Source organism: Molossus molossus, unplaced genomic scaffold, assembly GCF_014108415.1.
Source record: "Molossus molossus isolate mMolMol1 unplaced genomic scaffold, mMolMol1.p scaffold_m16_p_1, whole genome shotgun sequence".
Taxonomy (NCBI): Eukaryota; Metazoa; Chordata; class Mammalia; order Chiroptera; family Molossidae; genus Molossus; species Molossus molossus.
In genome coordinates this window covers 11,078,923-11,106,522 of record NW_023425344.1, presented here as the reverse complement: position 1 = coordinate 11,106,522, position 27,600 = coordinate 11,078,923, and the positions used below count along the sequence as shown (strand labels likewise).

The window sequence follows — 27,600 nt, the reverse complement described above, 5'->3', positions numbered from 1 at the left end:
AGATGTGTTGGTCAGATCTGGCTATTTTTTTTTTTTTCTATATCCTTAATTTTCTCTTTTACATCTCTTTCCTTCTACTTACTTTAGGGTTATTCTGTTATTCTTTCTCTAACTTCTTGAATGTTTTTAAATATGTACATCTAAGGCTGTAAATGTCCCACTAAGTGCATATCTTTAGCTGTTTTTCAGAGTGTTGAACTTTATCTTTTTTTATTTTATTATTTAAACCTGCTTGCTTGTTGCTTTCTAATTTTACCGCACCACCATCAGGTAACATGAGCTGTAGAACATCAACACTTGGAACTGTGTTCAGATCTGCCTTGTAACCCTCTGTGGGATCCGCTGTTCTTTTGTTTCTTAATGTTCCCTACGTGATAGAAAAAAAGCATATATTCTCAGTTTTGTAGTTAAAGTGCACATATTTGAATTCTAGTTCTGAGATATAGTCACTGTTTGACCTTGGACAAGTCACATACCCTCTCTTGCCTCCATTTCATCACCTTTAACATGGGATGACGGTGCCCCCCTCATGGAGGTGAGGACCTGGCACATACGGAGGCCCTCCCAACCCCCCGTATGTCAGCAGTGATTAGTTGTCTTTTTTTTTTTTTTAAGCTACGTAGGTTTAGCTTATCAATCTTATCCAAATCTCCCACAGTCTAGTTAATTTTGTCTACCTGGTATATCAGTTTCTGAGAGGTGTGCGTTAAAATCTCCCACTGCCGTGATAAATTTGCCCGTTTCTCCCTACAGTTCTGACCATTTTGTGTTCAGGCTCTGTTGTTAGGCGCTTACAGCTTCACTGTTAGAGTGTTTTAGTGACCGATTTCTTTTGCTAGGGTGGACATCCTCGCTGAACTTAGCCAGTTCGTGTGTATCATGATGACTGCTACCGTTCTGTTTACGCCAACGTATTTTGTGCTTTCTACCAAAACTTCCTCATAACCTTTCATCTCCCCTTTGACACCTGGACCTAATAACTTTCATCATCGTTTATGTATTCACACTGTGGTATGAGGCTACTCTCGTTTTTGGTGGTGGTGGTTCCATACATACTGTCCAGTTTCTTCTGAATTACACTGAACATGTATTGATAACTGTCTCCCAAAGCTGTTTGGCTTAGACTGTGGTATTTGCTTCTGGGTTTTATAGGAATCAGAGACCTCCAAGATATGTTTAGGGCCCAAAATACCTGAAAGCAGGAGGTAGAGATGGACCTTTGAGCCTCAGGTCCGCATGGAGGTTGTGAACTGGCCTGCGGCACCATGTCCGAGAGTCCACAGCCATGAACCGAAGCCCTGGGCCTGCGACCAGCGGCATGGAAACTTCTAGAACAAAGCAGTCTGTGCCCAGCCTGTTCTACTGTACTTATCTACGTGGACAGCACTCACCTTGACAAGTAGGGCAATCCAAATAAGAAAGTCTTTCTCACCTCTCTGCGAAGGGGAGAATGACATGAACAAATTTAATTCATAGAAAATTTCAAAGCCTCAGTGTTAACTCATAGTTTCCATATTCTCTTCCCACCGTACCCCACTTCTCTCCGCAAGTTCCATGTGTTCTGGCCCTTTGTAATGAGATGTCACAGACTGCCCCCTGTAAAATGGCTGTAATAATACTACCAGCTGTTCACTGCCCAACAGCTGTTGCCAGCACTCTTCTCTGGTCCCCACAACCGCCTGTGGAGTAGGCCAGCAAGGACCACTGTCTGGGTCAGACACGGAGAGTATCACAAGGTAGTTACGCATCCAGGCCCCAAAGCCAAAGTGCCTGATTGCACATTCCATTTCTACTCCTCACTGATGGTGGGACCCTGGACAACTTACCTACGTTCTCCATGATTTAGTTCCATCAGCCTGTAAAATGCTTGGTCGACTGGAAAACAGACTACGAGGACCTGATACGGCTCCTAAGCCCGGCCCCTGCTAGGTGCTGAGTCATCACAGGCCTCATCCCTAGGCCGGCGAGCTGCGCACCAGCGGTGGGTTGCTGGGGCTCTTTCCCTCTGTTCTCCGGGTTGATAAGCCACAGCTTGGATCAGGGAACTGTACTTAGTCTCATCTTGCAATTGTTTTTGCCTTAGGATCCATGCTTGAAGCTGAATGAACCTTCTCAGATGCTGCCCAGAGGAGAAGAGTACCCAGATAAGTTAGCAGCTGAAGAAGGACGCAGCAATGACGAAGAGGACAGGTACAGGAGGACATGCAGGCTTCTGAGGGCTCTGATGAAGGGGGACTCAGATTTGGAAGGGCTCATTCGTTCATTCATTCTGCCCTCAAGTGTTTATCGCTGCTCCTTGCATCATGCTGAAGGAGGGAACAGGCATGTCTTGTATGTCTTCATCACAGCTATGGGCTTTACCCAAACTATCATATGTAGTCACACCAACCCAGAAAGGCCAGTTTATAGGTTAAGAACCTGAAACCCAAAAAAGGCTAGTAAACCAGACCAAAACTCGGACATTGACAGAACCAAAACTAAGGGAGTGAGGGAGCTTTGTTCCTAAGGGGAAATCCCCCATCTGTGTCATCTGTATTCACTTTGCTACTGCAGCAAGCATTCCCAAAATGTCGCTGATTTTTAGCTCATAGGTCAGCTACCTTTATTGTTTGTTTGTTTGCTTTTTGTTAATCCTCACCTGAGGATATTTTTTCATCGATTTTTAGATAGAGTGGAAGGAAAGGGAGACCAGGAAGAAACACTGATGTGAGAGACACATCAATTGGTTGCCTCCCCCACAACCTTGATGGGGCCAGGGATCTAAACTGCAACTCAGGTACATCGAACCCACGACCCTTCTGTCTTCAGGCCGATGCGATAACTGCTGAACAAAACCGCCAGGGCATGATCAGCTACCTTGATTCTTGGCTCTGCCCAGCTTTGCTGGGCTTATTTAAATGAGTGGGACTCCTGGCCGAGGGTCAGGTGTTGCTGCCTGCCCCAAACCATGAGTAGAGTTCGTCTGCTCCACACCCCTTCTCACTCGGATGGAGGCTAGAGGATTAGTCCCTGAGGAGAGCATTTTGTCATGACAAAGGGAAGAAGCTCGAAAGGGCTGATAGAAGTCGGCATATTCCAGTGGCCAGAGCAAGTTGTGAGACAGAAACAAATACCGCCGGGCAGAGGACATGCTCTTTCCGTGTCTTAGTCAGCTCAGCTGCTGTAACAAATACCGCAGACTGGGTAGCCTGAACAACAGAGCTTTATTTCTCACAGCTCTGGAGGCTGGGAAGCCCAAGACCAAGTTGCCTATTTGGTTCCTAGTAAAAGTTCTCTTCCTGGCTTGCAGATGTCTGACCTCTTTTTGTGTCTTCACAGGGTGGACAGAGAGAAGGAGAGAAGTGTCTCTCTCATGTCTCTTCTTATAAGAACACTAGTCTTATCAAGAGGGCTTCATCCTCACGACCTAATCACCTCTTAAAGGCTCCCTCTCTTAATATATCACATTGGACAGTAGGTTTCAACATATAAATTGTGAAGGACCACAAGCGTTTAGACCATAGCACTGGGAGCAGGGTCTACACCCATAAACCCTTGAAGGGCGGGGTCAGGCCACCTGTAGCCGAGCGAACACTCCAGCTAATGATACTTCCATAGCACCCTCCAGGGTCTGTCCCAGGGTCTCTGAGGCAGAAGGAACATCCGGTAAAGAAGCCAGTCCCTGGAGGCAGCCCCCAGGTTAAAGCCTAGTACCTGCTTAGCAGTGGCAGCCACAGGCACTGTCCTGCTTAGAAGTCACAATTCCAGAGGGAAAGGATCTATTTCCTGAAAATGCCGGCAGCAGTTTCAAAGAGGCTTGGGTCACATGTCCATCCCCACGCAATCATTCCGGTTAAGGAGATGGGATGCTCTGATTGGCCAGGCATGTGTCACACCGCCGGAATGAGGGCAGGGTCCATGCACCCAAACCCCATGGACTAAACAGGATCACCGTGGGAAGAGGACAGACTTTCCCAGGGAGAGGATGCTGGGCGGACCAATAGCAGGTGGTGATCACAACAGCCTTGTCTTTTTCTCCCACGGTGGCTATATTGGTAAGGGGGTGTCCTCAAATATAGAAGCAAAGAAGGGTGTGGGGGCTCTGGAGGTTGCTCACACAGGGTTTTAGTGAGAGTTGAAGAGCAAGTAGTGATAGGGGAGGAATAGAAAGGTTGTCTGAGATCTAATGCCAGGGACTGCAAGACAGAACAACCGCAGTGGTTCCTTTGGGGGTGGGGTTGCATAGTCCGCAGTTACCCCCATGAGGGACGATTGTGACAGAAATGGGCTTTTTGTCATGTTGGCTGCTGACTTAAGGGAGGGGCGAGCAGGTCAGGGTAGTTTTGATGGGCAGGGATGGGGGAGGTCAGGAGAGTCAGCTGTGGCTTGCTTTGTGACGGATGGCAGGCTGGGGTGACTCCTTAGGATGTGAGGGAATTTGGGGCAGTAGAATGGGGTCATTCCAAACATCCTTCGTAAACAGGAGTGAAACAGCAACATTTTCAGGTACGTAAAAGCTAAGGTAACTTTTCACTAGCCAACCTGCAATCCGATACATGCTAATGGAACTTACTCAAGCTGAAAGGAGATTACACCAGATTTAAACACAGATCTATAGGGGAAAATAAAGAGCATCCGAAATGGTAAATGTATAGGTAAATATAAAAGACTACTGTTTCTCCTCTTAATTTCTTTAAAAGACATCAAACTGCTTAAGTATAATAATAATCACAATAACATTGTATTAAGGGTTCATAATGCATGCAGCTGAAGGGGTGGGGTGAAGGGTACATGAAGAATATGATATTAACACTAAGTAGTTTATGATAGACTAAGGGTACAAATTGTAATCCATAGAACAGTAAACATTAGTACAAAGAAGGACCAAAAAAAAACAACAAACCAATAAAAGAACTGAAAAGTATTTATCAGGTAGGAAGGTAGAAAAAGAACAGAAGAACAACAATAAGAAAAAGAATCGGGTAAATAGAAAACAAATAGCAAAATTTAAGCTTAGCTCGGCCCTTGTAGCTCAGTGGCTGAGCATTGAACCATGCCCCAAGAGGTTGCCAGTTCAATTCCTGTTCAGGGCACATGCCCAGGTTGTAGGCCCGATCCCCAGTGGGAGCATGCTGGAGGGGTGATCAATGTTCTCTCTCATTGATGTTTCCATCTCTCTCTCCCTCTCCCTTCCTCTCTCTCTAAAATCAATAAAGAAAAAAATAAGAAGATTTAAGCCCAACCATTTCAATAATTATGATGTAAATGAAACAAACACACCATCTAAAAGAGATGGTCGGAGAGGAGGAAACAGCCAAAGATCACTATATATGCTATCTACAAGAGAAACATTTCATTGCAAAGACATTGTTATGAGCTGAATGGTGTCCCCACCAAATTCGTGTGTTGAGGCCCTAACCCCAGTACCTCAGACTTCAACTGTATTTAGAGATGGGCCTTTAAAGAGGTGACTGAGTTAAAATGGGCTCATTAGGGTGACCCTAACCCAGGATGACTGGTGTCCTTATATGAAGAGGAGAGTAGCACACAGATGACACAGAACGACCACCAGGTGAGGACACCGTGTGAGGGTGGCTCTCTGCAAGCCTCAGGGGAAACCAAACCACTGACACTTTGACCTTGCAGACTTCAGCAGTGTGAGAGCAGATGTCTGCTTTGCCTGCCACCCGTCTGTGGTGTCTGTTACGGCAGCCCTGCTACAGGCACCCATAGGTTTGCAGGGACAAGGACGGCGAAGGATAGTCCACACTAGTATTAAATGTAAGGAAACTCGTGTGGCTATATCGATATCCAAGTAGACTCGGACAAAGAACACAACCAGGAACTAAAAAGGGATATTTCATATCGGTAAAGGGACAAATCATCTGGAAGACACAACTATCCAAAATGTGTGTGACCTGATAACAGAGCTTTAAAAATAACAAAGTAGCCCGGCTGATGCCGCTCAGTGGTTGAGCATACATCCAGGCACCAAGAGGTTGCCGTTTGATTCCTGGCCAGGGCACACGCCCAGGCTGTGGGCCAAATCCCCAGTGGGGGGCACGCAGGAGGCAGCCAGTCGATGTTCTCTCTCATCGATGTTTCTCTCTCTCTCCCTCCCTCTCCCTTCCTCTCTCTCTAAAGTCAATCAATAAAAAAATATTTAAAAAAAATAATAACGAAGCAAATACTGAGAGAACCAAAGGGAAAAATCTAGTCATATTGCAGATTTTGGCACCCTTTTCTGAGCATTTGGTTAGAAGACTAGACTCATATCAGTAAGGATACAGAAGATGTGAACTACGCTATCAACTAACTTAATCTAATTGGCATTTATAGACAATATGCTGAACAATTTTTAGATAATATGTTTGACATTTTTTTCAAGGCACATAGAATATTCACCAATATGGGCAACATGAAAGGCAGCAAAATACGTCTTGATGAATTTCAAAGACTAGAATATCCTCTGATATGTACTCTGAATCTCAGAGATATTTCCCTGACTACAAAGAATTTAATTAGAACTTAATAATAATAAACTACCAGAAAAGCCTTCAAATATTTGGAAATTATACGGTATACTTCTAAATAACCTGCAGGCTAGAAAATAAAATCACAGTGGAAATGAGAAAGCACTTCTAATGCAGTGATAATAAAAACATGACATATCAGAATTTGTGGGATATAGCTAAAGAGGACAATTTATAGCTTTAATTATTTGTATTTTTAAAAAGAAAGTTTTACCCTTGGTTATCTAGGTTTTCATCTTAAGAGTACATCTGTGCTCTGCAGCATTGTCATCAGGGAGATGCACCTTAAAAACCACAATGAGGGACCACTTGCCACCCACCAGAATGACTAAAATGAGAAGGACTAAAGACACGAAACGTTGGCAACAACGCAGAGCACCGGAAATTCTCGTCCATGGCTGGTGGGAGTGTGGTGGTGTAACCACTTCGGAAAACCATGATAGTTTCTTAAAAAGTTAAGCGTACACCTGCCAGCAATCCCATGTTAGGTATTTAAGTGAAAGAAATAGAAACACATAACCACAAATGTACAAAAAGATTTCCAGCAGCTTTATCCATAATAGCCCAGAATTGTAAGTAACTCAGATGGCTATTGGTAGGAAAAGGTATGAAAAAATTGTGGTATATTCTTATAATGAAATACCACACAGCTACAAGAAAATATGTAGTACTGATACACACAATGAGAGGGTGAATCCCAAAAATGTTATGTTGAGCACAAGAAGCCAGACACAGAACTAATCTGTGGTGATGGAAATCAAAGCTTTGGCTGCCTGTGGATCGTGGGTTGACGGGAAGAGGGTACGAGGGGAGTTTTGGGTGATGAACGTTGTATATTTTGACTGGGGTATTGGTTTTACGCTCGTCGGATGTATTTGTCTACTCATTGAATGGTACTCTTAAGATCTGTGCATTTCCCTGTATGTAAATTTTCCTCAACAAAACATTTAAAAATAATAACTCAGCCCTGAGAGGAAGTCCAGTCCCCTCCCCGGGGATGGTCAAAGAGGGCTTACCTGTTCCACACACCCAACCTGGTAGTGTCGCTCGGCACTCTTGCTCGAGGCTGTTTCTCGTTGATGACCTCTGGCTGTCTCCTGACCCGTGGTTTGTTTTAGACCCAGGCATCTTCCATTTATTTCTCCTCAAAGATGGTGAAGTTCACCACGTCTTCAAAAGGCTTGAGAATAGCCTACGAGAATTAGATGGCAGAGAGAGAAAACGTCTCTCTTTATCAAATGTTTGGTTAGTTCTTTATATAAATCTTACTATATGCCAGACATGGTTTTAAGCATTATATATATATACATATATATATATATATATATATATATATATATATATATGTATATATATATGTATATATGATATATAATATATTATATATATAAAATATATATATATATATTTTAATCCTCACCTGAGGATATTTTTCCATTGATTTTTTAAAAATAGAGTGAGCCCTGGCCGGTTTGGCTCAGCGGTTGGAGCGTCGGCCTTCGGTCCAGAGAGACCCGGGTTTGGTTCCCACTAAGGGCACGTACCTCGGTTGCAGTTTGTCTCTGGCCCTGGTTGGGTCATGTGGGTGGCAGCCACTCGATGTGTCCCTTTCACGTCGATGTTTCTCTCTCTCTCTCTCTTCCTCTCTCTCCCTCCTGCTCTATCTGAACGAAAAAATGGAAAAATGTCCTCAGGTGAGGATAAAAAAAAAAGTTGAAAGGATGTGGCTTTCATTGAAAAAGACAGATACTTGCCATATTTTAAAAAATAATAAATAGAGTGAGAGGGAGGGAGGGAAAGATGGGAAAAAGAAATTTATGTGAGAGAGACCCATTGATTGGTTGCCCCCAGCACATCCCCAACCGGGGCCAGGGATCGAACCTGCAACCAAGGTCCTTGCCCTTCACTGGAAACTGAACCTGAGACTCTTGGTCCACAAGCTGATGCTCTAACCACTGAGCGAGCACCAGCCAGGGTGATATCTACTCTATTAGTCCTTATAATAGTCCACGTGAAAGGTACCCAGGCCCAGGCAGTTTAAAGGTCTCACCCCAGTCACATGGCCTGTAAGTAGTGGAGCTTGGATTTGAGCTGAGCCGTCTGGCTCTGCTGTGCTGCTCCTGGCACCTTCCCTTCCGTTCGGGGGCCCTGCCGGCTGTGCTTCATAACCCCCAGCCTGTGCCCATGTTACGGGGGCTTCTGCCAAGCCAGATCCCCCCTTCTCACGGCCTTTCTTCATTGTCCAGGGCCCGACTTCCTAAGCTCTGGCCCTCGGCCTAATAACGTCCTTGCCAGAGGAAGCGGAACCCCGCTTACATCCCAGCAACCTCCGCAGAGGCGTGGCATCCCTTTACACCGCTACACAGGAGAAGTACTTCGCATCGCAGTCTCAGTCGGTTACGTTTGAGTTTCTCAGCTGGGTCAGAAGCAGAGCTGAGGACTGGAAGGTCTCTTCCAGAGACCTTTGTCAGCACCCCTTCCAGAATGCAGACGTGACTGCAGCTGTCAACCAGCACCTTATTTCTGCGCCCTAAGCAAGGCCTATTGATTACCGCCCTGTGTCTACTTGGGAACCTCCAGTAAATGTCATGAGAATTACTGGATTCAAGTAAAGCACTGTTGTTGGGGTTCTCCATATGCAGGAGGAGCTGTGAAATGAGACCATGGAGACCTCTTCTGGAAACCCCAAGGACCGCATATAACTAAGCTCAGTCCTAACAGTCGGTCATTTATCCAGTTCCCACTAAAACAGGTGTCAGAAGGTGCCAGCTGATTCCTGATTGTATCCTAAGGGCAATGACACTTAGAATGCATATGTCAGGTTGCTTCTGAAATCCAAAGAAGATGTTTTTGACTCCACTAACTGCCGCGGGAGGCCCCTCACCCCGCGGGGTTGAGATGGCATCAGGGTGGTAGTGACATTTCTGGCCTAGGATCTTTGGTGATTTGGGCCTCCATATCTTCATAGGGTCGAAGTGCCCCCCAAGGAAGGCGGTGACCTGCAGTCTCCACGGGGCTCTGTGCTGCAGGAGAAGGCACCTGAAATCCAGCGTCTGCGGGAGGAGTGGCAGGGCCAGAAGGCCAGGTTGCAAGCCCAGGTAGGAGGACAGCCATGATGGGGACATGCCCTCATGCTGCGTGAGCCCCTGCCTCCCCCTCGTCCTTACAGACAACCGGGGTCTGCACACAGGGCTCGACTCACGGCCAAGCTGTGGAGGGCATTCTAGGTCCAGGGCAGGCTGGGAGTCTTAGTTCTGTTTATTCATTCCTTCAACACCTGTGCGGCTCATGAGCACCCACTAGGTGCTTGGGGTCCGTCCATGGACAAACCAGAAAAAGACTCCAGCATTATAGGGCCTTTAGTTTAGCAGAGGTGGTGGCTACAGAGCATAAATATTAGACATAAGAAATAAGTAAAGCCCTGGCCGGTTTGGCTCAGCGGTTGGAGCATCGGCCTATGGATCAGAGTCCCGGGTTCAGTTCCTGCTAGGGACACGTACAAAAAAGAAAAAAAAAAAAAAAGAAAGAAAAGAAATAAGTAAAGCCCATAACATATGCGAAGATGCTAGGGGCTCAGGAAGAAGGAAAAAGGGGATTGGGAGGCTGGCTGGTGATGAGGGAGTGGGTTTAACAGTGAGTGGACTCGTCGGAAAAGCACCTGAAGGAGGTGAGGAGGCCACACAGGTCCCTGGAGGGCACGGTTTGCATCCCAGTCCTGCTCGTGCCCGGCACTTGTGGCTGTAGCTGAAGAACCCCCAGGACCCCTGACAGTCCACAGATTCCTCCAGCTTCAGGTTTCCAGCCCTCCGAGTCCCCACAGGTGGAGGAGGCTCAGCTGGGCCGAGTGGACTTTTAGGAGGCTTGCATCTCTCACGGCAAGCCGGGAGGGGCAGGGCTTGGCTGAGGGCAGGCTGCCCGGCAGGCAGGTGTCCAGCTGCAGCAGGCCCTGGAGCAGTGCGCGGGCCACCACCGGGAGCACCTGCGGGCGCTCCGGCCGCTCTGGCTGCGCTCGGACCGCGAGCGGGAGGAGTTGCAGCGCGAACTGCAGGAGACCATCCGGCAGAACTAGGCCAGGAAAGCCCAGCACGAGGCTTCCCACCAGCGAGCCCTCCGCCTGCCTGAGAAGGCCAACAAGCAAGCGCTCAAGGTGAGGGTGCTCATGATGAAGTCCACCACTGACTGAGCACTGGCCATGCGGTTTGCGGGGTGCCTCTTGTACGTCATCCCAGTCCCTACAGTAATCTCCCGAGGTCTTGCTGATCAGATGCCCTTTTCCAGGTGAGGAAAGAGGCTCAGATTCAGCAGCTTCCTCGGGGTCACACAGCTAGTAAGTGGCAAAGCCAGGATTCAGACTGACGGCTCTTGGGTTCCTTGTACTGCTTTTCCCAACGTGCGCGTGACCTTGATAACAGGAGAACAATGTTCTTTCCTGCCTTGGGCAATGTCCTGTGTCATGCAAGCTGGGGAGTCAGGCTAAAAAGGGGGAGGGCAGCCCAGAGTTGAGAAAAACCAGCTCAGCAGAAAAGACCTTCTGAAAGGCTTGGAAAGCAGCGATGAGGGTCAGGACCTCCAGCAGGGACGTTCGAACACGGCTCTCCATTGCTTCTACCTTCTGCGTTCTCAGAAGGCTTTCTCTCCTGCTCTCACGAGATGAGGCTCCTGCTCTGCCAGCCCCGACGACACACTGCCCTGCCTGTCACAGCAGTCTTCACGCTAACTACTTCTTTGTCCAATCAGATCAACCCAACTGGAAGCCCCTTGAGGCCAGGAACCATCTCTCTGTGTTCATCACCGAATCCTCTCCCAGCGCATAGCAGCTGCTTAGTCGTGCGTCTCACCGAATTATTTGTCTCTCTGGCTTAGATTATCCAGGCTGATATCTAACAAATGGGAGTTCCAGAAAGAGATGGTGGAGGGGAGGATGTTTTCAAAGAAATAACAGAATGGAATTCCTAAAACTCAATAAGAAAGACACCTCCCGAGGCTCATCTTGAAATTTCAGAACACCGGGGAAACAGAAGAAATTCTGCTCCCGAGAGAAAAGCACCACCAAACACAAAGTACTTGAATCAGAACGTCACCACCTCAACTGCAGCGGAAGCTGGAAGACAAGAGCGCAGCTCTGAACCATCCAGTTAAAACTATCACTAAGTGTGAGCACTGAACAAAAGTCACCAGGCATATCAAGTGTTGGGAGATTTGCCTCTGTTGTCAGTTGACTGCCTCTCAGCTCCCAATCCATCCTTCGGTGTCCGCCCTGCAAAAATGACCTGCTCTCTCGAAGCCTTTCTTCTCTACAGAGAGCACGATGTTAAGTTTTGTCAGTAGAGGGTGCTGGAGGCACCTTGCAGGAGGGAGGAGGCTTCTCTTTGGTTCCTGCAACTGTGCTTTTGCTTTGTTTCCGGTTTCTGTTGTATAGTTGTACAGTGGTGTTCGTGTGTGTGTGGACACCAGGTGATATTCTGCCTCAGCGACCTCAGAGTCCTGGCCCAGACCAGTGACTACCTTCCTGTGGCCTGATGTGGACAGCACACATTCCAGCCCTCACGCCTGACGCTGCGGGACCCTACCCACTGGCCACTGTCGCCTACTCCCTCTCAAGGCAAATACTGCCTGCTACCACCCTCTGCCTGCGTGGGTGTCCCACGCTCTCTGAGCACCACCCACCTGTGTCACCTGTACTGAGGAGGGTTGTTCCTGCTTCACCAGTAATGTGGACCAACTCTGGCTCACGCAGCCCAGAATTTGACTCCGACAGCAAACTGCCACCTTTGGCTTCTCCAACAAGGCCTTTTGCAAACCTTTGCTTCACTCTCCTCCTTCCTGTTTCACTGGGGATAAAAATGTCACCACGTGGAGTTCTCTGAGTCATGTAGCAAGAGGAAGGAATATGGGAGCGTTTGAATAGTGGGAGACTTTCCTGTCTTACTAAGTAAACTCAGCACAGGATGACTGGGTGTCCCCTGGGAGGAGTAAGACTGTTGTTCTCCCCATTTGCTGGGGATCGGCAAGGCGCTGCATTCGGTCAGCTGCCACAGGCCCAGGGGTGACTCGGGGGTGGCCCGGGGGTGGCTCTGTTCCCCCTGAGGGGGGCCTTGTGCATTTGGTGAAACCCCTTTCTCGCCGTTCCCAGGGGTTGCGTGAGGGAGCGGAACGGCCTGGGCCCTGCACCCTGCCTCCACCAGTCCCTGTCTCCCTGTCTTCAGTCGGGTCGGGTCCCTCCACCTTCCTGAGCCCGTTTCCTCCTCTGTACAGAAGATAACGAGGCGAAGAGGGGGTGGTGACTCCTGCATCTTTTCTGTGTGACTGGAAAATCGAGTTTCTCTCTCCCAGCCTCAGTGTCCCCATTTCAGGAGTGCTAACCTGGAACTCTCAGCTGCCAAACAAGAAAGAAACTCTAGTAGTTTCCTATCGCTGCCGTAACAAACTACCAGACTTGGTGGCCTCACGCAGCACAGTTCTCCTGCAGTTCTGAAGGTCAGAAGTCCCAAACTCAAGGTGCAGGCACAGCTGTTTTCCTGAGTGTGTTAAATTGGAGGCATCTAGACAGTGTCTGTCTGTTTCTCTCTCTCTTCCCACCTCCTAATACCAGATTCCCAGTAATTGGTCCCACTTGGAACAGGGGTGCACTCTGATCCAATGAGCTGTGTTCCAGGGTTAGGTTCACATGGTACAAAAAGGCTGCTGTGGCCAGGCCATCACTGCCATTCCAGACAGATTGGAGAGTAGACTGATAAGCCACTGCCAGGGAGTGGTGAGTGCTCCGCTGGGCCCCAGCACAGAGGGGGTGCTTGGCAGAGGGGACGGGTCTCCCCCTCTGTGCCCACTTTTATGCCTCCTTCCTCCCACTTTTCCCCACAGGCCACAGAGGAGCTCTTGAAAAAGGAATCCAGCCACAGCCTCCAGATCCAGCACCAGGCACACCTGCTGGAGCTGCAGGCCTTGGAAGAGAAGGCCCAGCAAGAGCTCCAGGGGGAGCAGGAGAGGATGCAGGCTCAGCACGCTCTGCTGCTAGGTACAGCCAGCCACCCCCGGCAGGGTGGCCTGGGGACCCAGGCGGTGTGAGCCCCGGCAGGGTGGCCTGGGGACCCAGGCGGTGTGAGCCCCCTAGCAGGGTGGCCTGGGGACCCAGGCGGTGTGAGCCCCCTAGCAGGGTGGCCTGGGGACCCAGGCGGTGTGAGCCCCGGCAGGGTGGCCTGGGGACCCAGGCGGTGTGAGCCCCGGCAGGGTGGCCTGGGGACCCAGGTGGTATGAGCTGGGCAGTGTGAGCCCCGGCAGGGTGGCCTGGGGACCCAGGCGGTATAAGTCTGGGGGTTGGAGGCACATGGGCCACGGCTACTCTCCTGGTTCTGCCGCCGACCAGCCGTGAGACCTGGGGTGGGTCGCTCTCAGCCTCATTTTCCTGTTTTAGAAAGTGGAGTTACAGTTGTCCCTACCTCATAGGAGTGTAATGTGGATTTGATAAGATATTAAATAGTAAACACCTAGCATATAATATGAGCCCCGTGAATGTAGATAATATCATCATCATTATTCTTATTGAACATAAACCATATCTCTGGATCTTCATAAGAGTGTCGTGGGATTATCTCAACACCTCATTTCCATTCTGAAGATTTCTGCAAATTGGGGGGACGGAGACCTCCAGGTTCCTGCATGTTCTCTGCTTCCTTTGGCTGCCCCCTCATGATCCCTAACACGAAACTCACCTCCTCTTAAGTTTCCTCATCAAAAACCAACCACACAAAGTTACCAGAGGCAGGAAAGAACTCTGGAGTCAAATTGCCTTAGGTTGAAGCCCAGCTCCAACACTCACGAGCCGTGTGACCTTGGGCAGGTTGCTTCACTGCTCTGTGCCTCAGTTGCTCAGCTGTAAAATGGGAATAATAATGGTATGCACCACACCGGGCTGTTACGGGATCCACACAAGTAAATATGTGGTACCGGGCTATGCGAATGTTCACTAGTGTTATTACTGTGTATTCCAACATTGCTGGCCCACTCCAGGGACCTCTCTCCATTTTGTAGATCATCTTTCTTCCTCATTTTATTTTTATTCTCACCTTCCTCTCACTCTTCAGAGCAAGACAGATGACTCTCCTTATTTCACACCTGTCATCAAAGACCATGTTGGCCTTATTCAATATTTCTCCTGACCCAGAAAGGGCTCTCCTTAAGAGAACTGTGGGGAAGAGCAGTTTCTTTTCCTGCATCCGTGAATGAGGTTCCCCTGCTGTTTGACTGCGTTTTCACTAGACAGTCTGTCCCTCTGGGGGAAGAGAGGTGGGAGCAGGAAGGAGGAGAGTCCCACAGGTTTCCAGGTTGGCAACTCCCCTGGCTGGAGGCAGCCGTGGTGGAAATGCTGAAGTCAGCAGAATCTACAGAAGATTCACTATAGAAGATAAAACTCAGGTTGTGCCACATGTCTTAGGTACAAGACCCCCCAAGTTAAGATCAGGCCGGACACCCAGCAGCTGTTGGCACTGACGTCCCCCTTGCCCTTCGCTGGTCCTTCTGACCGCACAGCAGCCCGGTCCTTTTCTGACAAAGGGGTCAGGAGAGGCCCTGGGGACGGGCTGGGATTCTCAGCATCAGTCCCAAGAAGAAAGGACTCCATACGATGATAGTGAATCGCAGGCTTCCTGGGTGGTATTGGGTGGGTGGGGAGCACATCCCACGACAGAGAAATATTACATATTCCGGGCCCCAGTTACCTCTCTTCCACTGACTGTATGAGACACACCTGACCTGCAGTATAGGTCAACATGCGAGGGGTGAGAGGGCGAGTGTCCAGGAGATTATGCCATACACTGGGCTGGGACCCAGACATGCTGGGTAGATGGGTGGGTGGGTGAGTGGATCTGTGGATGGCTGGCTGGGTGGGTGGATGAGTGGATCTGTGGATGGGTGGGTGGGTGAGTGGATGGACGGACAGATGGATAGATGAATGAGTTGATGGTTGGGTGAGTGGATGGGTGGATGGACAGATGGATAGATGAATGAGTTGATGGTTGGGTGAGTGGATGGGTGGACGGACAGATGGATAGATGAATGAGTTGATGGTTGGGTGAGTGGATGGATGGACGGACAGATGGATAGATGAATGAGTTGATGGTTGGGTGAGTGGATGGCTGGTGGGAGAAGAATGGAGAATCATGAGTAAATACACTACAGTTCATGCTTTGCTAAAGGGTTTTATTTCAATTTTGTGATAAAGGATTTCAGAAAATGGGGTTGTGTCTGGATTTTCTTTTTTGAAGAAAAGAGGCTTTGGAAGTTATTTTATTAAAACCGTCCTGGGGAGAAAAGATGACCAAGTAAGTTTTTCAACATAATGTCATCGGAATATATTAAGCTCTTCTATGTGTTTAATATACTATGCCTTTGAGAGAAGCTTAGCAGACATATGGGAAATCTTTCACAACTAATACACTTTTACAGCATCATTGATTTTTACTCTAAACAGCATTCACTTATTTTACAAATGTATGTTCAGCACAAGCTATGTCCTGAGGCCCATGCTTACCTTATGGCATGTGGAATTATTGGGACAATATTTCAAGTTATTTGCAATAACTAAAATATAGTCTCAAAAGTTCATAACAGAAATGTCTTAAATTTGCTAGCCCTTAAAAATTATCTTCTTTGTAAAAAAATAAATAGCTCACTGAATAGCGTGTACTCTATCAGAAAATAGTCATTTTGAAAGGATTGTTTTCTTTGCCTTTCAATCATGCCAGGACACCACTAGGAATCACCCACCATCCTCTAGGGAGAAATGTGAGTTTCTGGCCGTACTCTTCTCTGAGCTAAGGAGGGCTTGTGTGTTTCTCCCAGATGATTCTGGCTTTAATCCTGATTCTGTTGGGATAACATGCCATCTCCTGCCTCCACAATCCAGCCAAGCCCTCACACCCACGGGAAGGAGAACTCGTGAATGTTCGGTCTCCTTAAGAGTTGGCATAAATGTAAAAATTTCCAACTTGAGACCCGCAACCCCAGAAGGGGCCCCTGGGCATTGATCATTCCCTGTTCTCTGCTGGCTTTTAGACTTGGTGCTGGGGTCCAGCATTGCCTCGGGGTTCAGCGCTGGCTCAGGCTGTCCCACCCGAACCCCCGCCTTCCTACCACGCGGCAATGGCTCAGCGGTGGTGGTGCAGAGTGAAGAAGAACCACTGGGAATGTTGAATCCTGACTCCACAACTTACTAGCTGGGTGGCTCTGGGCTACTCACTGCACCTCTCTGAGGCTCAGGTTCCACATCATACAATGGGAGAGAGAATACTGGAGAGGGTGGTGGTAAGGCTTCAGGGAACAGTTTTCCAGGGTTTAGCACACTGAGTGCACTGTACATGGAACTCCTGTTACTGTCATTTTGGAATAAGTCTGGAGAACTTGATCCAAAGCCTTCAGCAGCCCCCACCCCAGGGCGGACCCCAGCCTTCACCTTGCGCCTGACCTGCTGCTCTTCCCCCTGCAGAGTCCCTCCGGCAGGAGCTGTGGGAGCAGCAGGCCGTCTGCTCTGAGCACCAGAAGGACTTGGAGGCGCTGCGGGCTGAGCTGGGGGCGCTGGGCAGCTGCGACAGGCGGCAGGCCATCGGCCAGTGTGCCGGGGACAGCGAAGGCCACACCGACACCGCGGAGGTCAGCGCCCCTGGCCTGCCCACCCACACCCTCTCCGAGCAATGAGGGCCACCACGGACTCCTAAAGGAGAGGCCCTGGGTACTTGATCCCTCGTGAAATGGGGAAGACCCTTCCCCTCCACAAGGGGGTACCCAGCGAGCCTGCAGGCTCCACTCTCTGTAAAGTAAAACACGGGTTTTAAGTTCCGCATGTTTTTAATTCAGACACAGCAGCCTCTCAGAGCGTTAGTACTAGACAGGGCTTAGTCCGGGTCACTTCTCAGGTCTGTGGGGAGGGGAACTCTGAGCTCCTCTCCCTGCCTAGGCCTCCCTGTTCCCATGCCTGGGGCAGCCTTGTCCCCGGAGCTCAAGGCCCACTGTCCTCGAACTTCCTGGTCAGACTCGGCCCAGTGGCCCCTTCCTTGCACACCCACATTTCCGACCTAGCTAGGTAGCACAGTGACCCCCTCGCAGCCCAGACCTGTCCCCCAGTCCGCTGTCTGCCTCTGGTATGCATCTAACGTGCGTGTGTATCTGGCCTTCAGGGGCTCCCTGCTGCCATTGAGGCTGGAGGGCGGGCCTCTGAGCCTTGCTCTGCTTTGCGCCTCCCAGGAGCGGGATGGCCCAGGGCCAGCGGGCCCCCCGAAGGGCGCTGATGAGCAGCCTGCGGGCGAGGGGTGCCTCCGCCGCGAGAACTCCCAGCTCAAGGACACGGTGCGGCGGCTGCGGGCCGAGGTGGAGCAGCACCAGCAGGAGGCGCTGCAGCTCCGCGAGCAGCGCAGGTCGGTGTGCGGCCCCAACGCTCCCCGCTCCCTCCCTCCCTCGGCGGCCGCGGGCGAGGCTCGGAGATCTAAATCGGGTCGCCCCATCGGCACCTTCCCAAAGAAGTCGCCCTAGCACGTCACTGATGTGACTCCCGCGACGCATGACAAGTCTAGGAATTCTGGGTCAAAACGGCAGAGGATCGGCCCTGAAACAGAGGTGGGAACCCAATTTCTCTGCCAATCTGGGAATTTACGGAATCAGACCGAACGCTACCAGAGTATCCTCAAAACCAGCCGTAGGGAGACAGTGCTGCGTGCCCCTGACCAGCTGTGTGGGCCGGGGGGGTCCGCCAGCCTCTCCAAGAGCGCCCTCCTCTGGAAAACGGAGATGGCACCACCACCTCCCGGGGCTGCTGTGGACCAGGGCAGGGTATGCCAGGGCCTCGGCACCCGGTCACCCGTGGCGTTGCTCTTACCTAATCCAGGTCCGATCGCTCATCGTCAGTCCCAAGTGAACGCCCCCTCCCCTCCACTTCTTGGAAAGTTCCTAACTACGATTTTAATCAGTAGCTACAGGATTTCAGGTTATCTGTTGCCTCTTGAGTGTGCTTTTGCAGTTTATATCTTACCAAGACTTTGTCCATTTTATCTGTTGTTCAAGTGAAAATAGTTGTGCAAGTGAAACGCTTGTCTAAGAAACAGCTGTAAGCCCACCTGGCCAAGGTGGGTCATGTCAGTTTCAGTTGGGGACTCACCTTGTGCCACTGAATGAGGTAGGGCCAGGGTAGGGACTCCTAACCACTTTGGGTTAGCCACTCCCCCTCACCCCCAGTTCAGAAAAGCAGTATTCCCTCTCCTGGGGGCAGATATAATCACACGTACTTTCTGAGGGTGACCACCCCTGAGGCTTGTCTGTGGATCCCTTAAATCCCCACACATAGGTTAAGAAAAGTCATAGCTGCTGGTTGAACATGCACTTTGTGCTACAGACTGTTCTGGACGTGCATGGACGTGGCCATTCTTGCAATAACCCTGTAAGGTAGCCACTGTTGTCACCTCCACTTAACAGACGAAGACACTGAGCAGGACGTACCTTGCCCAAGGTCACGCAGCTAGGAAGTGACGGAGGAGGCTGTGGACAGACATGGCAGCCTGGCTCTGAACAGTGCTCTCCTCCCCCCATCCCACCCTGCTTTTCCACCGGGACTGGGGATCTCCCTGGTGCAGAGTCCCAACTCTCAGTAATTCGGATACAGAGTCTCTGCATCCAGGTCTCCCCACCCGCCCCAAGTGACGGGCATGCTTCCTGGGACTCCCCCAGAGCCGTTTCCTATCCCTCCCCCCTGTAGGCCGCTCCTCATGGAATGCTGGGCTGGGAGGTGCTCAGAAGGGGTCCCACAAGCAGGGCTTATGCTGGACCCCACAACTCAGATACCCCAGGTGTCCTTCCCACGATGTCCTGACCTTAAATTCATGCCTCCTTCCACCCCTTGTTTCACGCCCAGCAGATGGGGGAGAAAACCCCGGTGCTCAAGAGGTGGGTCCTAGAGCCTGGGTCAGCCCAGCTGTGCTTCCATCCACTACAGGCAGCTGGAGGAGGACCAGCAGGCCCAGCGGGCCCGGGAGGTGGAGATGCTACGCCAGGAACACCGGAAGGAGATGCAGGCCATGGTGGCAGACTTCAGCAGCGCTCAAGCCCGGCTCCAGGCCCGGCTGGCTGCCCTGGAAACCGAGTAAGTAGGCCTTCGTTCCAAGTTAGGAAGGACGAATTGATGTGCCATTTTATGAGGGTGATCAACTTATCGCACGTCCCTGGGACTCTCCCAATTTTAAAACTAAAAGTCTGGAGTTCCTGGAAGGCCCTTAGTCCCAAACAAGCTGGGATGGTTGATCACCTGTTATAATACTGCCCTTTCGGGCCGGCCCTGGGACTCTGAGGAGTGAGGCTGCCTCACAGGCTGGGTTTGACCCTCGCACTGGGAAGAAATCGAAAGGATCAAGGCTACCTTTTTCATTAGTGTTGGCCCTCTTCTAACACATCATCTCATTTAATCTTCACAGCTGTCCGTCAAGGAGGAAATTGTTATTCCTATGGACAGACAATACCAAAGGGTCCTTGTGCACGAATGCAGGAATTCATCTGTTCATTCTCCAAATATTAGGGCTTGCTTTTTTAGGCTCTACAACACCATAGAGAACAAAACGAAGACTGCTGTCATAGCACTCACAAGTTCTAATGGGGATTCCGACAAGAAATATGGAAACAAATACTTTGTATCAGGTAGTGAAAGTGCTAGAAGAAACTCTCAGTTTCTAGAGAGTGGCAAGGGTGGGCAAGGAAGGCCTCTTTAAGGAGGTGAAATCTGTGCACAAGGGGTTAGGGAAGAAGAGAGCGATCTGGAGAAAGATAATTTCAAGCAGAACAGCAAATGCAAAGGCCCTGGGGCCTGCTTCGTAAGTCTGAACAACCAGAATACTCATGTGACTTATGTGGAATGAGCAAGAGGGTAAGTGGTAGAAACTGAGGTTGGTGAGGTAGTTTGGAGGCATGAGGGAAATTCTGTAGTGAACAGGGAGGAGTTTGGATGTACTCAGAGTGCACTGGACAGTCATTGCTAGGCTCTGAGCAGAGGGGACATGGTCTGATTCACTTTTACACAGGGTCACTCTGGCTGCTAAGAGACTGGAGGATTGGGGGTAGCATCAGGGACACCAGGTTCAGCAGCACTAAGTGAATTTAAATGTCATCTGTCTGACCCTGAGCTTGCGCTCTGGAAAACTCCTCCGCCATCTCTAATACAAAGCAAAACATCCAAAATCTGGAGCGGAAGCTTTTGCCATCTGCCCTCTAATGGGTACTTACCACGTGCCAGGCACCCATTATCTCACTGCATCCTCGCAACCACCCCATGTCACACCCATTTTAAAGGAGCAGCTGAGGCTCACGGGTGAAATGCTATACCCAAGGTCATAGCTAGAAAATAGAGCTGGGATTGGATCCCAATTCACCTCACCGAAAAGTCCTAGCCTCTTATCGACTATTGTCAGTAGATCATCTGCAGCCCTAACCCTCCCTCTCCCCACCATCTGGAGAATTCTTTTCTCCAGCTTCAAGCTGAAGGGCTGTGAGTACCAGCTGCCCTGCCCTCACTGCACTGCCTAGGAACCAACTCATGCCATACTCAGTATCGGCCAGCAGATGGCGGCAGAGTCACATCAGTATTAGCAGAGTCTGTGGGCGGGCATTGGCTGGGTGGGGCCACTTCCTACTGAGACTTCTTATCCGGAACATACCTGGTTCTGGAAGCTACACTAAGTGCAGCATCTCTCTGCACACAGGGACCATTGGTTCCTGGGCCCTGCAGCCTTGGGGGGACTGACAAGGTCACACGGGGAGTTGGGGTCCTGGACTCCACCCTGAGCCCTGCAGCCAACTCATTGGATGGTCTTGGGCAAGCTCTCTGGGCCTGTTTCCCCTTTGTGAACAGAGAGAGTGGCTGGCCACCCAGTGGCTCCTTACATGTCATCACCTATTCTCCCTGCTTGTGGCTGAGTAATTGCAGTGACGGGCTAACTTCATGTCTGCTTGAAACAGACTGAAAGATTCCGGAGAGAAGCCAGGGAAGGGGGCGTCCAGGCCGGAGGACGTGCAGCTCATAGGCCGCCTGCAGACCCGCTTGAAGGAGAGAGAGGAGATCATCAAGCAGCTCACGGTGAGGCTGTTGGGGCAGCCAGCGGCCCTGCAGGGGCTCCTCGGAGTTCCTGGGGGGGGGGGCATTCATGACCACCTGCTTTCCAGTTTGCACCTGGCCTTCTGCTGGGTACCTCAGGTTTTCATCCTGATAACCATAAAACCACCTCACAAATTATTCTTTTTTTTCTTTTTTTTTTTATCCTCACCCGAGGACACTTTTCATTCTTTGTTCAGATAGAGCAGGAGGGAGAGAGAGAGAGAGAAACATCGATGTGAAAGGGACACATCGAGTGGCTGCCACCCGCACGACCAACCAGGGCCGGGGACAAACTGCAACCGAGGTACATGCCCTTGGCGGGACCCGAACCCAGGTCTCTCCGGATCACAGGCCGATGCTCTAACCGCTGAGCCAAACCGGCCAGGGCACAAATTATTCTTGGTTATGTTTTTCTATTGTACAAAAATATTCATACTCCGTTAAAAAAAAATTAACACAGGAAAATAGAAAGCAAGAAAAAGTCGCTCTGCTCCCAAGCCCCACGGCATCTGCCGACGGCAGATGTTGGCTTCTTTGTTTTTAACCAGCAGAATTTGGGGGGATCTAGAATGTTTGAATTCTAGGAGATCCAAGCAGGCCAGTTCTTCTTTATTTTTTGTTGATCTTTCTGTACAAGTGACCACCTGCTTGCCAGTCAGCAAAGCTACCCACTGGGCCCCTAGGGAGAAAAGTTTGCTCGGGCTCCCTGTGATTCTGTACCTGGCATCCACCAAGGGTGATCCGGTCCATTTCTGTGAAACGCCCTTCCTGCCCATTCACTGGGTCCTCCCACCCCACACTGGTGTCTCCTTATACTTTGACCATTGCTTTAGGCTCTAACCCAGCCTTGCCATGCTCTGTGCTGTGTTCAAGCCCTGGCCGGTTTGGCTCGGCGGTTAGAGTGTCAACCTGCGGTCCGGAGAGACCCGGGTTCAGTTCCCGCTAAGGGCATGTACCTTGGTTGCAGTTTGTCCCTGGCCCTGGTTGGATTGTGTGGGTGGCGGCCACTTGATGTGTCCCTTTCACGTCGATGGGAAAATGTCCTTAGGTGAGGATGAAAAAAAAAAAGAAGTGGTTTGTACCGCCCCATTGGGCAGCTGCCAGTGCCTTACAGTCAGCTCTCCTGCCAGTCGGGCTCACGGGGGAGAGCTAGTTAGCCACATCAGAAGTCCGGGTGCTTCCCACCGCCTACCTCCACAGCCTTGGTCCAAGCCCCAGTGCTTCTCACATGCACAGTGGCCAGTCTATTGGTCTCCCCCTTACGTGAGCCCCACTCCACTATGCTGACCTCACAGTAACCAGAGTGATCTTGTGAAAATATAAGTCAGATCATAGCATGGCTGTGTTCACCTCCCGTGGCTTTCCATCTTTCTGAGTAAAATTCACAGCCTCACAGTGGCTTGCAGAGCCACACACACACACACGCACACACACCCCTCTCCTCGGCTCACTCCCATCCCTGCTCCCCTGCTCCCCAGCCACACTCTTTCATGCCAAGACGTTGATGAGACAATCAGGAAAACCTTACCAGGAACTGAAAATTACATGATGCTAATAAGGAATTCTCATATGCTAAGTGTGACAAAGGTATTGTGGTTTTACTTTTTATTAAAGAGTCCTTATCTCTTAGAGATACACATTGGTGTTTTTATAGATGAAACTACAATGACTCAAATTTGCTTTAAAAATAATGTAGAAGACCCAGCCGGTGTGGCTCAGTGGTTGAACATCGACCCACGCACCAAAAGGTCACTGGTTCGATTCCCGGTCAGGACACATGCCCAGGTTGTGGGCCCGATCCCCAGTGGGGGGCATGCAGGAGGCGGCCAGTCGATGTTCTCTCTCATCGATGTTTCTATCTCTCTCCCTCTTCCTTTCTCTCTTTCTAAAAATCAAAGAAAAAAATTTGTTTTAATAATAAAATTAAAATCTTAGGGAAAAAAAATGTAGAAGGAAAGAAAAAAGTGGAGGATGACACACATGAACCAGAATGAACCAGATCGGCTACACAGAGAGTATACCTGGGAGTCTTCTTTCTTTACCTGTATGTTAACTCTGTGCTCCTCCCATGCTGAGTGTGCCTGGGTCTCTGACTCCCCCAAGGCATTCCAAATACGCTTGCTGGGTCTCTGACTCCCCCAAGGCATTCCAAATACGCTTGCCCTTTGCTTTGCAAGAGGGGCTGGGGACACAAAGTTCCCAGGAGTAAAGGCGCGTCCTCAGGGCTTCGGTGGATGGCAGCTTGAGCCCCGCCCCCCTTCCTGGACTTCCCTGGTCTCTGTGGCCCACCCTCACATGCCACCTTCCTTCCACTCCAACCATGCTGTGTGGCCAGGCTCACCTAGACTCAGCTGTACTGTTTTCCAGGAGGAGAGGAGATTCCACTATGCAGCCTTCCCCAGTGCAATGTCCCATCGGAACCGGTCCTTCTCCTTCAACCCTCACCCAGGCTACCTGACCCCTTCCATGAAGGTAAATCGGCTCTGCCGGGTTCAGTGCAGCGCACGGTGCTGCTGGTGTCGCTTTCCTGAGGCAGCTGCAGCTGGTCTGTCAATGGCTGGGATACAGTCAGAAGGACGCTCATTGAAATAAGACCCACAGCAAAGGGTATGAATGCTTAGGCAGTGTTTATATCTGGCTAGGACGATGGTGTGCGTTTTTATTTTTTATGGGTTTTTCATCTTTTTCAAATTTCTGTAAGTAAATGTGTGGCTATTAATAGTGACTATAATAATAATTGGTGGTTAGAAGAAGGGCGAGAAGAGCAGGAGTCTTCTCCTTCTAACACTCTTTTCCTTATCTGTTTTGGGAATTTGTTACAATGAGAATACTCACCTCCAGATGTCTCGTCTGCTATCACAAATCCTAAAGGCAATAAAAAAAATTAGTATTCTTTTGTAGCTCACAGGGCAAAAACCTAATCTCAGCTGAACTGCTGCGAGATCAGTTACGATGTGTATACATCCCTCTTAGTGTGTGGCAAAATGTAAGTTTTGCTTCAGAAATATTCATGCACTGGGCCAGAGGGGCCCAGCCCCTGCTGGGGGTGTTACATGGCCTTTGAAAATCTAATACCAGATTTATGAATTACAAAACACATCTGTGCCCAGACATTTCAGAGAAGAGATTGTGAACATGTGTTTTTAAAACCTAAACCAGATCCGAGGGACAGTGCTGTAAAAAAAACAGCATGGACGTATATAAACCAAGCATTGCGTCCTCGCTCGTCGGTTTGGCTGGGGGGCCTGTTTATTACAACCGCCGTCTCTGGGGGACTCTAAGCGGCCTTTCCTTGAATACAAACAGAAGAAGAGGATGGAGGACGTGCCCAGCCGAGTGGTCAGCGTGCCCAACCTCGCCTCCTACGCCAAGAACTTTCTGAGTGGTGACCTGAGCTCCAGGATCAACGCCCCCCCAATAACGAAGTCACCCAGCTTGGACCCAAGCCCCAGTGGTGGCCGGCCTTACAAACCCTCCCAGTCGCTCGATGTGAAAACTGCCACAAGGTAGGCGCAGAAGCCAGGGTTCCGTTTTCCCACAGTAGGAGGGAAACCGGAGTCCGTTCTGGCACCTGTTAAATCCCCGGCATGTGGGCAGGTGCACAGGCAGCACATCGAGCCCTGCCTTGGAGACCCGACAGTCCAGCCAAATGGGAAGATCGTGTAAGAGCAGAGAAGTGTGCCATTCTTTAGAGGAGGGACTATTCCTGGGACCAAATTCCAGAAAGCCTTTTTTTCCCATGGATAGTTAGACAAGGGGCACTGAGTCACTGAGCCGACATCTTCAGTGTGGGTTACACAGATGGACTCCCCAGGCCTTGAGATCAGGATCAAGTTCTGGTCCTCCTCACTCGCGGCTGTGTGGCCTCAGGCAGGCTACCCGACCTCTGGGTCTTCATTCCCTCTTCTCTAAAATGACGCTGCAGCACCTACAGGGCAGACGGATGTGACAGGCTGGAGGAATTCCTCCATAGGATGTGCCTAGCACAGGGCCTGGGATAGAAGCATTCAGTGTATTCCCACTGGTATTTCTAAGGTTCTTCCTCAAGAATTATTGTATCATCTCGGAATTTTAAGGCCTCTTAGAATGTGGGCTTGGATGATCGTGCATGATGCGCTCAGAAACCGCCTGCTTACTCCCAGAAAGCCTTGCAGCTTCTGGAAGAGAAGCGTGATTGTATTCTTTTATTCGTTGTCCCTTCTATCCAGCCTTCCATTCAGAGGCCACATTTTAAATTCTGGGCTTTGAGGTTTGCATTTCAGAACAGGCCGCTGCTAAAATGTTCCTTTTCCCAAGGCCCTGCCTACTCGTGGCTATTTGGACAAATGAGGTGGCATAGATCTGTATGAGCTGAGCTGCAAGAACCCCTGGGAGTCAGGCACTAAATGAGCCCAGCCCTTTGTTTCACAGCTAAGGAGCCTGCGGCTGGGAGCCCCCAGCACATCCCTGTATTAATGCTAGAGCAGCTCACTGTCATATACCTCTATTCAAGGCCGTGTTCCCAAAATTGCAGACAGACACCATTCACCCAGGTACACACCATACTTTCCTGCTTACTGTTTCCCCTTTTCAATTTGTCAGGCTAATTTCACAGCCTCGTTGTGATGCTAGAGCACAGTAGATCACTTTATCAAAAATATATATTTCTTATTGATTTTTAGAGAGAGAGGAAGGGGGAAGGAGAAAGATACAAACATTGATGTGAGAGAGAACCATCAATAGGCCGCCTCCTGCACGCCCACTACTGGGGATCGAGCCCACAACCCAGGCATGTGCCCTGACTGGGAATCAAACCGGCGACCTCCTGGTGTATGGGTCAACACTCAACCTCTGAGCCACACCGACCAGGCAGTAGATCACTTAAAAAAATTTTTTTTGACAGTTGTTACTGTATTTATTTTGGGTTGTGTGTGGAAATAGGTCATCGGGGAACATGTATATGTGCATAAGCACAGATATACATTTTGGCAAAATAAATAAATTTTTTTTCTTTATTTTTTTGAGAAAGAGAAGGGAGAGGGAGAGAGAGATAGAAACATCGATGAGAGAGAACATCGATCGGCCGCCTCCTGCATGCCCCCTACCGAATATTTGTCCCACAACCTGGGCATGTGCCCTGACTGGGAACCGAACCAGTGACCCCTTGGTGCAAGGATTGATGCTCAACCACTGAGCCACAGCGGTCGGGCAGTAGATCACTTTTAAAGAAGCCATAAATTGTAATGCTGTGTTGACCAGCCCTTTCTTTTACCTTTTTTTTTTTTTCTTATAGAGAATTTTTAAGAGTTTATTTGAGCCCAACTGACAACATATGCCAGGAACAAGATCTCAAAGGCCCCTCTTGCACCTTTTTTGTGGGGTTTATTAATTAATTTGTGCTTAAATAAATGTTGCCAAAATGCCTCATGCTCTTAAGTGAAACAATGGAGAACGTTCTGTTTTCCAAACAGGAATCGGACATCCCCTCCCAGCCGGTTTCCAGACGCTAGTGTTGGCCAGTCATGTTCTAGTATCTTTGAGGAGTAAAGAAGCAATTATCTTTTCCTGAAAAGAAGGCGGGGTACTAAGTTGTTTCCTAAGTGATTTCCAAAACCTCAACAACCACCTAAACCTTTTTGTTTGTGTTTTGCAGGACACAAGATGGTGAAACAGCCGAACCCAAAGAAGCCCAGCAGAAGCAGGGCTCTGCCCACCAGGAGTGGTTTACCAAGTATTTTTCCTTCTAAATGGATCCCTGGGATCCATCACAGACAGGACATTCGAAAAACATTTCTTTCAAAACATCTGACTGAAGGATGAATTAAACAAACAAACAAACACGATCAACCAAATAACTTCCTTTGTAATGTAATCTGCATACAGTAGCTAAAACAGATTTTGGCATCGACATTTCACGGTTTCATCGTGTACCATTTTATTAAAAACCTCTTGACATTAGGATAAAATGAACCTGTGTTATCAGAAAGCATT

General features: G+C 49.6%; 1 protein-coding gene across 1 annotated transcript in view; it reads left to right on the top strand.

Moving 5' to 3' along the window:
- FAM184B (family with sequence similarity 184 member B) overlaps nucleotides 1-27,370 on the top strand; it is an 80,054-nt gene extending 52,684 nt beyond the window's left edge. The window contains 11 exon segments of the mRNA XM_036280297.1: nucleotides 2,084-2,190; nucleotides 9,481-9,610; nucleotides 10,435-10,659; nucleotides 13,374-13,527; nucleotides 16,993-17,156; nucleotides 17,748-17,921; nucleotides 19,490-19,632; nucleotides 21,495-21,612; nucleotides 23,998-24,102; nucleotides 24,937-25,136; nucleotides 27,263-27,370. Of these exon segments, the coding sequence (XP_036136190.1) occupies nucleotides 2,084-2,190; nucleotides 9,481-9,610; nucleotides 10,435-10,659; nucleotides 13,374-13,527; nucleotides 16,993-17,156; nucleotides 17,748-17,921; nucleotides 19,490-19,632; nucleotides 21,495-21,612; nucleotides 23,998-24,102; nucleotides 24,937-25,136; nucleotides 27,263-27,356 (1,614 nt within the window). The 3' untranslated portion in view covers nucleotides 27,357-27,370.
- The last annotated feature ends 230 nt before the right edge of the window (nucleotides 27,371-27,600 follow it).